Below are 13257 nucleotides of genomic sequence, written 5' to 3' on the forward strand. Positions count from 1 at the left end.
TGGGGCGGGGCTTGCGGGTCATGACGTCCCCGCCGGGGGTCCGGCCCCCCCCCAGCCACCGCCAGCGCCGGGCCCGGGACGGGCCATGGGCCACGCGCTCTGCGCCTGCGCGCGGGGCAGCCTCAGCATCGAGGGGCAGCGCTACCTGCTGCTGCAGCGCCTGGGGGGAGGGGTGAGGCGCGGGGGAGCGCGGGGGGGGGCAGCAGCGGCCGGTTCCTGAGACCCCCCCCCACTCCCCCGCACCTGGCTGGTGCTGCCCGGATGGTTGGTGTCATCCCCCCTCCCCCACTGTACAGAGGGGGAAACTGAGGCAGGAAGGTGCCCTGATTGGACACTGAGCAGGGGCGGGGGGGCGCTCACGGCCCCCAGACCGGCCTGGGGCCGGGTGTGTTTGTGGGAAGGGGGGGGGGTCTCCCAGGCTCCCCAGCGGGGGGGGGGTCCCTCACGGGGCATAGGCAAACCTGCCCGTCTCCAGCCCGGGGGGAGGGGAGGCCCCCCAGCAGCTCCGGTCACAGGCCCCCTAACAGGGTGGGGCGCTGGGCACGAGGGGCGGCTGCCACGCCTAGGCGGCGCGGAGCTGAGTGGGGTCCCTTGGCGAAGAGGCCGGGGAGGCAGCCGGCAGAGTGGATTGGAGGGGGGTTGGAGCAGTGAGTGATGCTGTGCGGCTGGGGGCGAAGGGGCTCTGTCTCTAGGCCTGGTTCTCTCTGGCATGTCACCCTCTCCCTCAGCAGCCTGTCCTGCACCCGGGTGTGGCGCAGGGACCCCCGGAGATAACATCACAACGGCCAGACTGGGTCAGACCAAGGGTCCATCCAGCCCAGTGTCCTGTCTGCCGACAGTGGCCAATGCCAGGTGCCCCAGAGGGAATGAACAGAACAGGGAATCATCAAGTGATCCATCCCCTGTCGCCCAGTCCCAGCTTCTGGCAAACAGAGGCTAGGGACACCCTCCCTGCCCAGCCTGGCTAATCGCCATTGATGGACCGATCCTCCAGGAACTTATCTAGTGCTTTTTTGAGCCCAGTCATAGTCTTGACCTTCACAACATCCTCTGGCAAAGGATGTTAGGCATTGTATGATGAAATACTTCCTTTTGTTTGTTTTAAAGCTGCTGCCTAGTAATTACATTTGGTGACCCCTGGTTCTTGTGTTATGTGAAGGGGTAAATAACACTCCCCAATTCACTCTCTCCACAGTCATGATTTTATAGACCTCTCTCATATCCCCCCTTAGTCGTCTCTTTTCCAAGCTAAAAAGTCCCAGTCTTATTAATCTCTCCTCATACGGAAGCCGTTCCACACCCCTCATAATTTTTGTTGCCCTTTTCTGAACCTTTTCCAATTCCAATAGATCTTTTTTGAGATGGGGCGACCACATCTGCACGCAGTATTCAAGATGTGGGCGTACCATGGCAATGTGATATTTTCTGTCTTCTTATCTATCCCTTTCTTAATGATTCCCAGCATTCTGTTCGCTTTTTGACGGCCGCTGCACATTGAGGGGATGTGTTCAGAGCACTAGCACACTGACTCCAAGATCTCTCTCTCGAGTGGTAACAGCTAATTTAGACACCAGCATTTTGTAGGTAGAGTTGGGATTATGTTTTCTCCATTACTTTGCATTTACCAATATTGAATTTCATCTGCCAGTTTGATGATGTCTCTGCCCCCTGCCCTGGGGTGGTGGGAGCCCAGGGAGCTGCTGCTGCCCCGCTCACGCTTCTCTGCCTCTCAGGGGCTTCAGCTACGTGGACTTGGTGGAGGGGCTGCAGGACGGCCGTTTCTACGCCCTGAAGCGCATCCTGTGCCATGACAAGGAGGACCGGCAGGAAGCCCTGCACGAGGTGGAGATGCACGGCCTCTTCGCGCACCCCAACATCCTGCGGCTCGAGGCGCACTGCATGGTGGAGAAGGGGACCAAGCACGAGGCCTGGCTGCTGCTGCCCTTTCTCAGGGTGAGGCCACCCCCTCTCCCAGGGGAGCCAGGACACAGCCTGAGGTGCCCATCCCCAAGGGCTCACATTGCAGCTGGCCTTGGGGCCCAATGCAGCAATGTATGCTGGGAGTGGTAGTCTTTGTGGGCCAACACTCTCGGGCAATGGCAAAGGGAGTGGGAGAGACAGCCTGTGGCTCGGTTAGGGAGGAGCGGGGTGGTTACTGTCCCTCCAGCCCTGCCCACCTGGGTCAGAGCCACCTCTGGGAGGGACTGCGCTGGGCCCCACACAGCAGGGGCCAGGAGCTGGGGACTGGAACTGCTCAGGCAGCAGAGACCTGGCTCCAGCAGGGCCCGGGCCCAGCAGCTGCAGAGGAAGGTGTAAAACTCCCAGATGGCCACAGTGGGAGTGTTGAGTTGGGGCAAATAGCCTTTAGAAAGGGGCCAGCACTGTCCAGACACCCCTCCAGCCCCTGCTGAGTTCGGCAGAGCCCTGGGCCCCGCTGGTCTCTTACCGCAGTGAGTTCCACAGATGACTGGCATCTGTGTGCAGCATCACTGTCCCTGCTGATGAGATGGGGCCCAGGGCTTAGAGCAGCCGCTTGCTGGGAGACTCAGCCTGGGTCAGGCTGCTGTAGTTTGTCACTCTCCAGAGCTGCTCCTGCCCCCCGATGTCACTTACCTGAGAAATCTTGGGATCTGTTAGCAGAGAGCTCTGACTAGGAGCTGGCGCTGGTGGGGCAGTGCCGGCAGGCTGGGGAAGGCACTGTCTGTCTTGGCCGGTGCCCTGCGGGGAGCGTCTGCTTTCCCACTAACCGGCACCTGTTTGCTCGCCAGAGAGGGACCTTGTGGAGCGAGGTGGAAGCTCTGCGAGACAAAGGCACCTTCCTGCCTGAGGAGCGGATTGTCCCCATTCTCCTTGGCATCTGCCGGGGGCTGCAGGCCATTCATGCCAAGGGCTATGCACACAGGTGAGCCCAGCCAGGGCTAGTGCCCTTGGCCACCAGTCTGGCCCCCGGGGGACCTGGCCCTCTCCGAATGCAGGAGGCCCAACTGGGCGCAAGAGCCTCACATGCAGAACTGGAGTGACAGCACTGAGCTGTGGGGGGCGGGTTTGGGTCAGAGGGGGGCAATGGCCCTGGACCGGTTGGGGGGAGGGGGGGGAGAAAGAGGGTTTGGGTCAGAGTGGGACACCAGCCCTGGACCGGTGGGTGGAAAGAGGGTTTGGGTCAGAGGGGGGCACCGGCCCTGGAGTAGTGTCTGTGTGTGTGTGTGTGGGGGGGGGGGGGTTGGGTCAGGGTCAGAGGGGGGCACCGGCCCTGGACTGGTGTCTGTGTGTGGGGGGTTTGGGTCAGGGTCAGAGGGGGGCACCGGCCCTGGACTGGTGGGGGAGCGGAGGGGTTTGGGTCAGAGGGGGGCAGCGGCCCTGGACCGGTGGGGGAGGGGAGGGTTTGGGTCAGAGGGGGGCACCGGCCCTGGACCGGTGGGGGAGGGGAGGGTTTGGGTCAGAGGGGGGCACCGGCCCTGGAGTAGTGTCTGTGTGTGTGGGGGGTTGGGTCAGAGGGGGGCACCGGCCCCGGACTGGTGGGGGAGGATTTGGGTCAGAGAGGGGCACCGGCCCTGGACCGGTTGGGGGGAGGGGGGGGAGAAAGAGGGTTTGGGTCAGAGTGGGACACCAGCCCTGGACTGGTGGGTGGAAAGAGGGTTTGGGTCAGAGGGGGGCACCGGCCCTGGAGTAGTGTCTGTGTGTGTGTGGGGGGTTGGGTCAGAGGGGGGCACCGGCCCTGGACTGGTGTCTGTGTGTGGGGGGTTTGGGTCAGGGTCAGAGGGGGGCACCAGCCCTGGACTGGTGGGGGAGCAGAGGGTTTGGGTCAGAGGGGGGCACCGGCCCTGAACTGGTGGGGGAGCAGAGGGGTTTGGGTCAGAGGGGGGCAGCGGCCCTGGACCGGTGGGGGAGCAGAGGGGTTTGGGTCAGAGGGGGGCAGCGGCCCTGGACCGGTGGGGGAGCAGAGGGGTTTGGGTCAGAGGGGGGCAGCGGCCCTGGACCGGTGGGGGAGCAGAGGGGTTTGGGTCAGAGGGGGGCACCGGCCCTGGACTGGTGGGGGAGGGGAGGGTTTGGGTCAGAGGGGGGCACCGGCCCTGGAGTAGTGTCTGTGTGTGTGGGGGGTTGGGTCAGAGGGGGGCACCGGCCCCGGACTGGTGGGGGAGGGGAGGGTTTGGGTCAGAGAGGGGCACCAGCCCCATACCAGTGGGGGGAGGGGTTGGGAGCCAGCAGAGCTGCTCAGGGGGCTCCGTGCCCCTCTCTAGGGCCTGGGAAGCTGAAGGGAACTTGCCGTCCCTTGTCCCCACAGAGACCTGAAGCCCACCAATGTGCTGCTGGACGACGAGGAGCAGCCGGTGCTGATGGACCTGGGCTCCATGAACCGGGCCCGTATCGAGGTCAAGGGCTCCCGGGAGGCCATGGCTTTGCAGGTACAAGGCTCCTGGGGGGAGGGCAGGGATCAGCTGGTGGGGTCTGAGAGGCCCCAGGAACATTTCTCTCCAGCCTCACTCGTGGGGCGGGGCCCCATCTAACCCTGTCCCACACCAGTCACAGGCCTCCTGCCTTGCTCCCCCGCACAGCCCCTGCCCCGAGCCAGGCACAAGGTGCGGCCTTGCCGCGAGCTCTGAGCAGTGACTGAACAGCCCCTCCCCAGCCTGGCTCAGTCCCTGTGGGAAATGGCTCGTCTCACCCTGGTGCTGGGCTCACCCTGTGCTCTGCCCTTCCTAGGACTGGGCGGCTCAGCGCTGCACCATCTCCTACCGGGCACCTGAGCTTTTCACGGTGGAGAGTCACTGCGTTATCGACGAGCGAACAGACATCTGGGTAAGGAACCCCTCGGTGTACCCCTTCCCCCAGCCCGGGGCAGCTTCTCTCCCCCCTCCCATGCAGTGCTGGCTGGCAGGGGGCTCAGGGAGTGACTGGCCTGGCCTGATTCAGTCCCTAGGCTGTGTGCTGTACTGCATGATGTTCGGCGAGGGCCCCTATGACCTCATCTTCCAGAAGGGTGACAGCGTGGCTCTGGCAGTGCAGAACCAGCTCCGCGTACCCGCCAGCGGCAGGTGAGGAACAGGCATGGATGCCCACCCTGGTGGGGGGGGGGAAAAAGCACCCTGTGCTCACCCCCCCGCCTCACAGACCTGCTGTGCCTCTTGCAGGTATTCCGCTGCCCTGGAGTGCCTGCTCTCCTCCATGATGGCAGTGAACCCTCAGGACCGGCCCCACGTCTCCCACATACTTGACCAGCTGGAGGGGCTGCAGCCAGCACCAAGTGGCCAGGACACCACCCGGATCTGAGCCCTGCACAGCTCCATACCCCCAGGGACTGGGGTGTGTGGGGGCTGCTGCCCTGCCCCAGGGACAGGGTCATGGAACTGCTTTTAAAGTGGAATTTTAGCAAAGCCAGTCTTGCAGTGCTAAGTCCTGCCACCAATGCCAGGCTGGCATGTGGCCCCCCCCAGGAACTCAGCCAGCCTCGGGCCAGGGCCGGCTACAGGGCACATGCCCTGAGCAGGAGGGTGCCCGGGCCCAGCCATCTGCCCCTTCCCAAGCTCCACTTGGCTGGGGTGGGGAAGGTGCTACCAGCCCTGAGCTGCCTCCAGCTGGAGTGTCCTTTGCCGCATTTCCTTGCTTAGGGGGAGGGATGTGGCCTTCTGCCCCTCAGCTAGAGCTGGGGGGGGTTGCCTGCATCTGGGCTCTACCCTGCACCACCCCAGGCCCAGCCTTCCCCCTCCCTCAGAGCTGCTGCCACCTCCTCCTGCTGGAAGGGAGGTGGGGCCCAGCCTGTGCCCTCACTGGGTGTTGTCTGTTCAGTAAAGTGTGTGCAGAGAATGTGGCCTGGCTCTGTGGGATTCCTGTGACCCCCAGGCAGCTGTGGGGCAGAGAGAAGAGACATGGGAACATAGGGAATGGGTGATACTCTACACCTAAGTCTGGCCACAACTCCAGCCTGACGGAGGCTTCCTGGTGGGCTGTGGCTGCCATCAGGGTAGGGATGAAGCAGCCCCTGGGCAGTACAAGAAAAATATTGCAGCCTCCCCCCCCCCATTGTGGGCACCAGGGGGCAAGCAGCCTCCTGTGGTTCTGGGTGAGAGTGCTGCTGGGAGCCCAGCTCTGGATGCTGGGGCGTGACCAGCAGAGGGCAGCACTGGAGCGTTAGTTACTAGGGTGCAGGGCTGTGTTGGGTGGGGCCAGAGCACAAGTCAATGATTAACCACACACCCCCCCCTTCCTGAGCCAGGCCCCCTCCCCCATGGGCTGCAGCCAGAGCCAGCGCCCAATGGCTGGCACCACGTGGGGCCTTGGGAACAGGGGCAGAGCCTGGCCCAGGGAGGGGAACAGGGCACCAGTGGGGGTAGCCCAGCCAGATGCCACCTCACCTTCCCCCACCTGCTCCAGTCCTGCAGCCAGGGGCCCTCGCAAACCAGCAGAGTAACAAACCCCTTGGAGCGGAACATGCCCCCTTCTCCTGTGTAGCTCCCGCTAGTCCAGCCCTGGGCTCAGGCAGGCTCCATACCCCTCAACTGGCAAGTGCAGGCAAGGCCAGAGCCCCAGGGCCTGCTCCCTGGAAGCCAAGGCACAGACTGGAGGTTTCAAACAGGGGAGTCCTGTCACCCAGATGACACTTCCCATCATTAAGCAACAGACCTGGCCATGCAGCACTGGCTGCTTTGTGCAGGGGTGGGGTGCAGCCCCGGAGGGCCCCTTACAGCTGGGCATGTGGGGAGCAGCCCCTAGTACTGGAGTTGTGTCCACCCCTCCTCCAGCGAGAGAGCAGGATCGATCCCTGAGCCACCCAGTCAGGCCTAGGGCTTAGCAGCCACCACTCGCCCACGGCCCCAGGTAGGGGCCCGCTATCTGGTTTGGGGCTGTCAGCAGGGCAGGTTGCCCCATGCTATTGTGCTGCCCGGGATGTCTTATGACCCCATTCCCAGCCTGGCCCCCAGGGCTGGGACAAGCCGCTCCACGCCAGCGCAGCGGACCTGGGACACTCACTACAGCCCTGTACCTGGCAAGAAACAGCCACAGGCTTGGGTTCGGGTTCAAGACCAAGGAGACTGTTTATTGTTTAAAGGAGTTTGCAATTAACACAACAACATGAAAGTCCTTCAGCCAGCACCTCAGTACTCCTCTCCCTCCTCTTCATCCTCATAGGAGTCCAGGCCCACCTCCTCGTAATCCTTCTCCAGGGCAGCCATGTCCTCCCGGGCCTCTGAGAACTCCCCCTCCTCCATGCCCTCTCCCACGTACCAGTGCACGAAGGCCCGCTTGGCATACATCAGGTCAAACTTGTGGTCCAGCCGAGCCCAGGCCTCGGCAATGGCCGTGGTGTTGCTCAGCATGCACACGGCCCGCTGCACCTTGGCCAGGTCGCCACCGGGAACTGCAGTTGGGGGCTGGTAGTTGATACCAACCTTGAAGCCAGTTGGGCACCAGTCTACAAACTGGATGCTGCGCTTGGTTTTGATGGCGGCAATAGCAGCATTGACGTCTTTGGGCACCACGTCCCCGCGGTACAAGAGGCAGCAGGCCATGTATTTGCCATGACGAGGGTCACATTTCACCATCTGGTTGGCTGGCTCAAAGCAAGAGTTTGTGATCTCAGCCACGGAGAGCTGCTCATGGTAGGCCTTCTCTGCAGAGATGACGGGGGCGTAGGTGGCCAGCGGGAAGTGGATACGGGGATAGGGCACCAGGTTGGTCTGGAACTCTGTCAGATCCACGTTGAGGGCACCATCGAATCGGAGGGAGGCTGTGATGGAGGACACGATCTGGCTAATAAGGCGGTTGAGGTTGGTGTAGGTGGGGCGCTCGATGTCCAGGTTCCTGCGGCAGATGTCATAGATGGCCTCGTTGTCTACCATGAAGGCGCAGTCCGAGTGCTCCAGGGTGGTGTGGGTGGTCAGGATGGAGTTGTAGGGCTCCACCACTGCGGTGGAGACCTGAGGCGCTGGGTAGATGGCGAACTCCAGCTTGGACTTCTTGCCATAGTCAACGGAGAGACGCTCCATCAGCAGGGAGGTGAACCCAGAACCAGTGCCGCCCCCGAAGCTGTGGAAGACCAGGAAGCCCTGGAGCCCCGTGCACTGGTCGGCCTGCAGGGAAAACAGAGATCAGAGCTCATTAGAGTAAGTACCAGCCAATCCAGGCTGCAGCACAGACATGGCCGAGAAGGACTGAGGAAGAGAACCAGCTGAGGGAGACTTCCACCATTCCCTGGCCAGCCCACAGGAAGAAGCAGCCCCCGTGTCAGACAGACAGACACCCTCCCCCACCCCTCCAGCTCCCAGACCCCTGGCCAAGTAGAGCCAGCTCTCAAGGCCTCCCCAGGTAAGAGCACCTTTAGCCATGTTTTGTCGGGACTTCCAGCGAGATGCTGGAGCCCTCTTACCAGCTCCTTGGCTGGGCAGAGCGGCGCCCCCCCAAATATCCCATTAGACAGGCTGCATACCAGCTTCCGGATCCTGTCCAACACTTGGTCAATGATCTCCTTGCCGATGGTGTAGTGCCCACGGGCATAGTTATTGGCAGCATCTTCCTTGCCGGTGATGAGCTGCTCTGGATGGAAGAGCTGGCGGTAGATGCCGGTCCGAATCTCATCTGGAAGAGACGAGAGGGGTGTGGGACAGGACTCTAGGCCAGTCATGGTCTCCCCCCCCTTAACAGTCTGTCTGTACCCCACCCCCTTAGAGCCAGCCCAGGCTCCTGCCCCAGCCTGGCCTTACTGGGCTGGCTGCTCACGCCCTCTGAACAGTCCTGTGCACACCCCACTGACATTAGCAGAGGCTGGTGCACCGAGCTGGCCTGCTAGCGCAGGGGTGGAGGCCAGCCATCCTCCACCCAACAGGGCAGACTGCCCCAGGCCCTCAGGGCGTGGCAGGGGTACCAGTATTTCACCAACACCAGGAAATGGTACCTGCTGCCCCAAGAAGTTCAGTCTAGCCCTGAGCGGACCTGCCAGCTGGGTAGGTCTCTCTGGGCACCCGTCCTGGGTAAGGAGCATCAGCATACACAGTGCTTCTCATCCTCCGATCACTCCCCTGCAGCGGGGAAGGCCAGTCCCAGTCCGGGCGGAAGGGCCTGGCACAGAGCTAGGGCAGGAGTGACTGAAGCCGCACTAGGAGCTGCGCTGCATGGGAGTCCAGAAGGCAGACGTGGCTCTAGCTGGGGACCTGAATTCTTCATGAGCGAGCAGGGCTCCCCTCACTCACCGATCACGGTGGGTTCCAGGTCCACGAAGATCGCCCTGGGGACGTGCTTCCCGGCACCTGTCTCACAGAAGAAGGTGGTAAAGGAGTCGTCCCCTCCCCCGATGGTCTTCTCACTGGGCATCTGCCCGTCGGGCTGGATGCCGTGCTCCAGGCAGTACAGCTCCCAGCAGGTGTTGCCCATCTGGACGCCGGCCTGGCCGACATGGACTGAGATACATTCACGCTGCAGAGAGAGAAGAGCCATTGAGGTGCCTCTCCAGGACAGTGGACCCAGAGCCCCATGCCAGTGTTGGTGGTGAGGTGGGGCCCACAGCTCCCCCACACTCCTGGGGGGGGGGGGGGGGAAGAATCTCTATTCAGTGAGGGCTGCCAGACAGCCCGGGACATTAGTGCCTGCTGGTCAGCACAGCTGGAGAAGGGACCTGGGTTTGGAGACCAGTCCCTCTACCAGTGCCCCCTGCCCCAGAGCAGAGGGAGCCCGGGCTGCTTGCTCCCTGCAGCCACCGACTCTGGTGCCCAGCGCTGCCGAGGAAAACGCTGCAGGCGGTGACTGGCTGCCACGCTGCAGCTCCGCACAGACTGCAGGTGTGGGGGAGGAGCACAGCCATGCCGCTGCACGTACGCGGAGCAGGCCCTGCCCTAGATCTAGCAGCAGTCACAAGCCCTGCTGATAGAACCCCCTGGGCCATGCTGGCCATCGCCACCGAGCATTGAGGGAGCTCCCTGCCACAGGGACCATGGGGGCACTTGCCCCCTTGCCAAGGACAGCCATCGAGCAGGGGAGGAATAGCGGCCCAGGGAGGGGGAGAGACTCACCCAAGGCCACAGCGCCTCGGTGGCAGAGCTGGGATCGAACTCCTAGGTGGTGCCCATCCCCCTCGCTGTCCGAGGGCTGCGGCAGCCCCTGCCAGCTTACGGCCGGGTCAGGTCGGAGGCTTGGCTGTCCCTGGGCCTGCAGAGCATGGCCGCTCGCTGCAGCGAGAGGGGAGGGGCCAGCACTGCAGCGGGGCTCCAGCCTCAGGCAGGTGCTGAGCTGACAAGCACATACCTAATGCATGAGCTACAGTCCCACCCACCCTCGCTGCTCCCAGCCAGCCTGGGAACGCGCCGTTCCCAATCCCACGGGGACCCAGCGCGGACAGGGCTGCAGATCAGGACATCAGCAGAGCTGCAGGGAGGCTGCCCAGTACCCACCAGTGCTGTAATGGGCAATAAGGCCCTTCTGCCCAGCAGCACAGAGCTGTGCCCCACTCCCCAGGGCTGCAAGGGCCCAGGCAGGGCTGTGGGGAGGGGACGACAGGGGCAGTGGGCTCAGCTGTGCCCACAACAGCACAGGGGCTGTTCGCACGGAGCCAACTGCATCGGGTGGGCACTGGGGGCACAGCCCTGCTGCACAGCCGATGACGTGGACACTGCCTTGCTCCCCCCAAATTGTGGGGATGCAGAACCCCCCTTTCCTAAAGGCTCCCCTCCCCCCCCACACCCCAGGGCTCCTGCCCCATAGCAGCTCTGACCTCCAGACCTGCAAGGCCAGACAGAGGCCTCTGGTCACTCAGGCCCTCCCCCACCCACAAGCAAGGCAGTCACCTGTACCAGCGATGGGGCTCCCAGGGAGGGGGGCACAAGCAGGCTCCAGCCCTCAGGAGCAGCAGGGGAGCCCTAGCAGGTCTGGGATGGGGGCCTGGATTCCTGCAGCAGCCAGAGGTCCAAGCCCGTGAGGCCCCTCCGCAGCATCCGCCCCAAACTCGAGAGGTTTATGGGGAAGCCACAAGGAGGAAGCACCCAGCTCTGTGCAGCTGCCACCTCATAGCAGCCCTCCCCCAGGCCCCAGCTGCATGTCCCCTTCTCTGAGCGCAGCCCACGGATGCCTCTGCTGCACCCGTCACCCACCGGGTCCCCACCAGGGCGGCAGCGCCAGAGCGCTCGATGGACCTACACCGACCCCAGCCTCCAGTCACGCCTTAGAGCCTGGCCGCTGGAACCGTGCCACTCTGCAGCCCGTTCCGGCTGGTCCCGGGATCGGTCTCTGCCGCGAGCGACTCCCTGCAGGGCGGGGGTGACAGTTCTCCCAGAGGTGCGGGATTCACACTGGAAGTAGGGGGCTGTGGGTCAGGATTGAGGGGCATCAACAGAGCTGGTGATATTCTCCAGGCTGTGCCAGCGCTGAACCCGAGCGGGTGACACCATCTCCAGCTCCCAGCCTGTTCATACCGCCCCCGCCCCGCCCTGGGGGGGAAGTCACCGCTCCACTACGCAGCAGAAATTTGAAAACACACAGACCAACCAGGAAGGGTTGTGAAATCACCAGCCCCACCCTCCAGCCTCGCACAGCCTCCATCACCACCAGCCAGCCAGACAGTCACTCCCGCCATCCGCACTGAGGGGAGAGGGCAGAAAACCCCCTTGCCCAGGAGCTGATAACCCCTGTGGCCAGGGTGCAACGGGACCCCTGTGCCACTGCAGCACGGGTACCCCCGGCAGTGAGACCACCCAGCTTTGGGTGCACGGAGCTGGGCTAGCCCGTGGGCCTGGACTCCTCCGTGGAGGGGGCAGGGGTGTCTAGGTGCACTCACGCTCAGCCCCGAAGGGCTCCCGGGCAGGGCACAGCCAAGGGGGCAGAGGTGGGGCACACAGCCGTGCCCTTGCATGGCTCCTCCAGGGGCGCAGCCCGAGTCCAGAGACAGACCAGAAACGCTGGTGGGAAATGGGGCAGGTGCCGAGTCTCCTCAGAAGGTGCCAGGTGCAGGCCGCGGCCTCGCCACGAGGCGTGAAAACCGGCTCGGCCACTGGCCAGGCAGTCGAGGGTGTCACCTGGAGGGCCCTTCCCCAAGGCACGGGGCGGGGGGGCTCCTCCCTTAAAGCTGCCCCCCCAGCTCATTCACACTCCCTGAACCCCCAAAGAGCCCCCCCCGGCTGCCATTACCTAGTTTGGCCAGGAGCCCGCCGAGCTATTTCCAGGAGAGCCCCCAGCCTATTAATACCCCCCCGCCAGACACAGCCGCACCCCCGTGTCCTTCTGAGTCGGGCCGGGCGCCAATGCCCCCCCCGTGCAGCTGCCCCTGCTCGTCTGGAGCAAGCGCAGCCATGCGGGGGGGGGCAGGGCGGTGCCCAGGAGCCTGGCTGGGGGGGTCCCCGCACGCTGGGGGGGCTCACTGCGCTGGCGCCAGCCTCTGGCCCGGTCACCCTCCCCCGGCCCAGCCCAGCCCCGAGGGGAGGAGGGCGCGGGAGGGGTCAGGGCTCTGCCCCCCCGCCCAGAGCCGGGGGCCCGTCCGCAGGCTCCCCGCCCCCTCCCCAGTCAGGTCAGCCCCGGCCCCGCAGCCTCCGCGCCATGGAGAGGGGCTCGGCGCCCGCTGCGGAGCGCACGGGCCAGGGGCGCAGCGCGGCGCGGCCGGGAGCGCACGGGGCAGGGGCCCGGGCCCGGGCGGCGGAGCCGGGCACTGCGCGGGGGGCGAGGGACGCGACGTCCCGCAGAGGATCCGCCCCCCCCGTTCCCGAGCGGGGGCCCCCCCCCACCCGCCTGCTCCGGGGGCGCCCCGGGCCCCGCACTCACCATGACGCAGCAGTGGCCGGGATCTCACGTGAGTCTGCGCGACGAGGTCTCGGTGAGAAGCTTCGCCTGCTGCAGTCCTGGCGCACCGGCCTTATATACCGGCGGGGCTGGGCCCGCCCACGGGCGGCATGACGAGTATGACCGCGCCCACTCCCAGATTCGCACAGGGGCGTGGTTTGTTTTAAAGGGGGGGGGGGGAGTCGTACACACTGTACCATGAAAGGGCCACCCTAAGATTAACCTCCCCCCGGAAAGCCCATGGTGTTACCCTCCTTCTCCCCCCCGCCCAGGGGGAATGCGCTTCAATGTAGCAAAACCAGGTCTCTGAAAAGGGGATCTATGGGGAGCCCCTTCCAGGCTGGGCTCCAGCCCGGCTGCAGCGAGGAGTCCCCTGCATCCTTGGGGAGCAGTGCAGCCGGGAGAGGCTACAGGCCCCCGCATGCATGGCTGCAGCGTGCTCCCTGCAGAGAGTTGCATGGCCTGCCACCCCCTGGGGAAAGCTACCCCCGCCTTCGGGCAGCCTCT

The 13257-nt window shown here is 64.4% G+C and overlaps 2 protein-coding genes across 3 annotated transcripts; one reads left to right on the forward strand and one right to left on the reverse strand.

Moving 5' to 3' along the window:
• Positions 1–7: 7 nt before the first annotated feature.
• On the forward strand, positions 8–5802 carry STK16 (serine/threonine kinase 16). Of its 2 annotated transcripts, none has more exons than XM_054044392.1 (7): positions 8–177; positions 1734–1953; positions 2769–2902; positions 4283–4403; positions 4702–4797; positions 4912–5033; positions 5130–5802. In XM_054044392.1, exons 1-7 carry the CDS (start codon positions 86–88, stop codon positions 5266–5268), a joined length of 924 nt encoding a protein of 307 aa, XP_053900367.1. In that variant the 5' UTR covers positions 8–85; the 3' UTR covers positions 5269–5802. The 2 variants fall into 2 exon arrangements, with proteins under 2 accessions (XP_053900367.1, XP_053900366.1); XM_054044391.1 differs by lacking the exon at positions 8–177 and adding an exon at positions 206–264.
• A 1204-nt stretch (positions 5803–7006) lies between these two features.
• LOC128845575 (tubulin alpha-4A chain) lies at positions 7007–12832 on the reverse strand. The gene is made up of 4 exons (XM_054044390.1): positions 12733–12832; positions 9183–9405; positions 8423–8571; positions 7007–8066 (listed from the first exon to the last, which is right to left on the reverse strand). The coding sequence occupies exons 1-4, from the start codon at positions 12733–12735 to the stop codon at positions 7092–7094; spliced, it is 1350 nt and encodes a 449-aa protein (XP_053900365.1). The 5' UTR covers positions 12736–12832; the 3' UTR covers positions 7007–7091.
• Between the last annotated feature and the right edge of the window lie 425 nt (positions 12833–13257).

The sequence above is a fragment of the Malaclemys terrapin genome, chromosome 11, assembly GCF_027887155.1.
Source record: "Malaclemys terrapin pileata isolate rMalTer1 chromosome 11, rMalTer1.hap1, whole genome shotgun sequence".
In the NCBI taxonomy this organism is placed as follows: domain Eukaryota; kingdom Metazoa; phylum Chordata; order Testudines; family Emydidae; genus Malaclemys; species Malaclemys terrapin.

Excerpts from the sequence above, each read along its gene's own strand:
- STK16 (XM_054044392.1), top strand. The coding sequence starts at position 86 with ATGGGCCACGCGCTCTGCGCCTGCGCGCGGGGCAGCCTCAGCATCGAG. Across the intron at positions 178-1,733 it reads CGCCTGGGGGGAGGGGTGAG|GGGCTTCAGCTACGTGGACT; the intron begins GCGCGGGGGAGC and ends TCTGCCTCTCAG. Across the intron at positions 4,798-4,911 it reads ACGAGCGAACAGACATCTGG|TCCCTAGGCTGTGTGCTGTA; the intron begins GTAAGGAACCCC and ends GGCCTGATTCAG.
- LOC128845575 (XM_054044390.1), bottom strand. Across the intron at positions 8,572-9,182 it reads CCTGGAACCCACCGTGATCG|ATGAGATTCGGACCGGCATC; the intron begins GTGAGTGAGGGG and ends CGTCTCTTCCAG. Across the intron at positions 8,067-8,422 it reads TGGACAGGATCCGGAAGCTG|GCCGACCAGTGCACGGGGCT; the intron begins GTATGCAGCCTG and ends TTTTCCCTGCAG.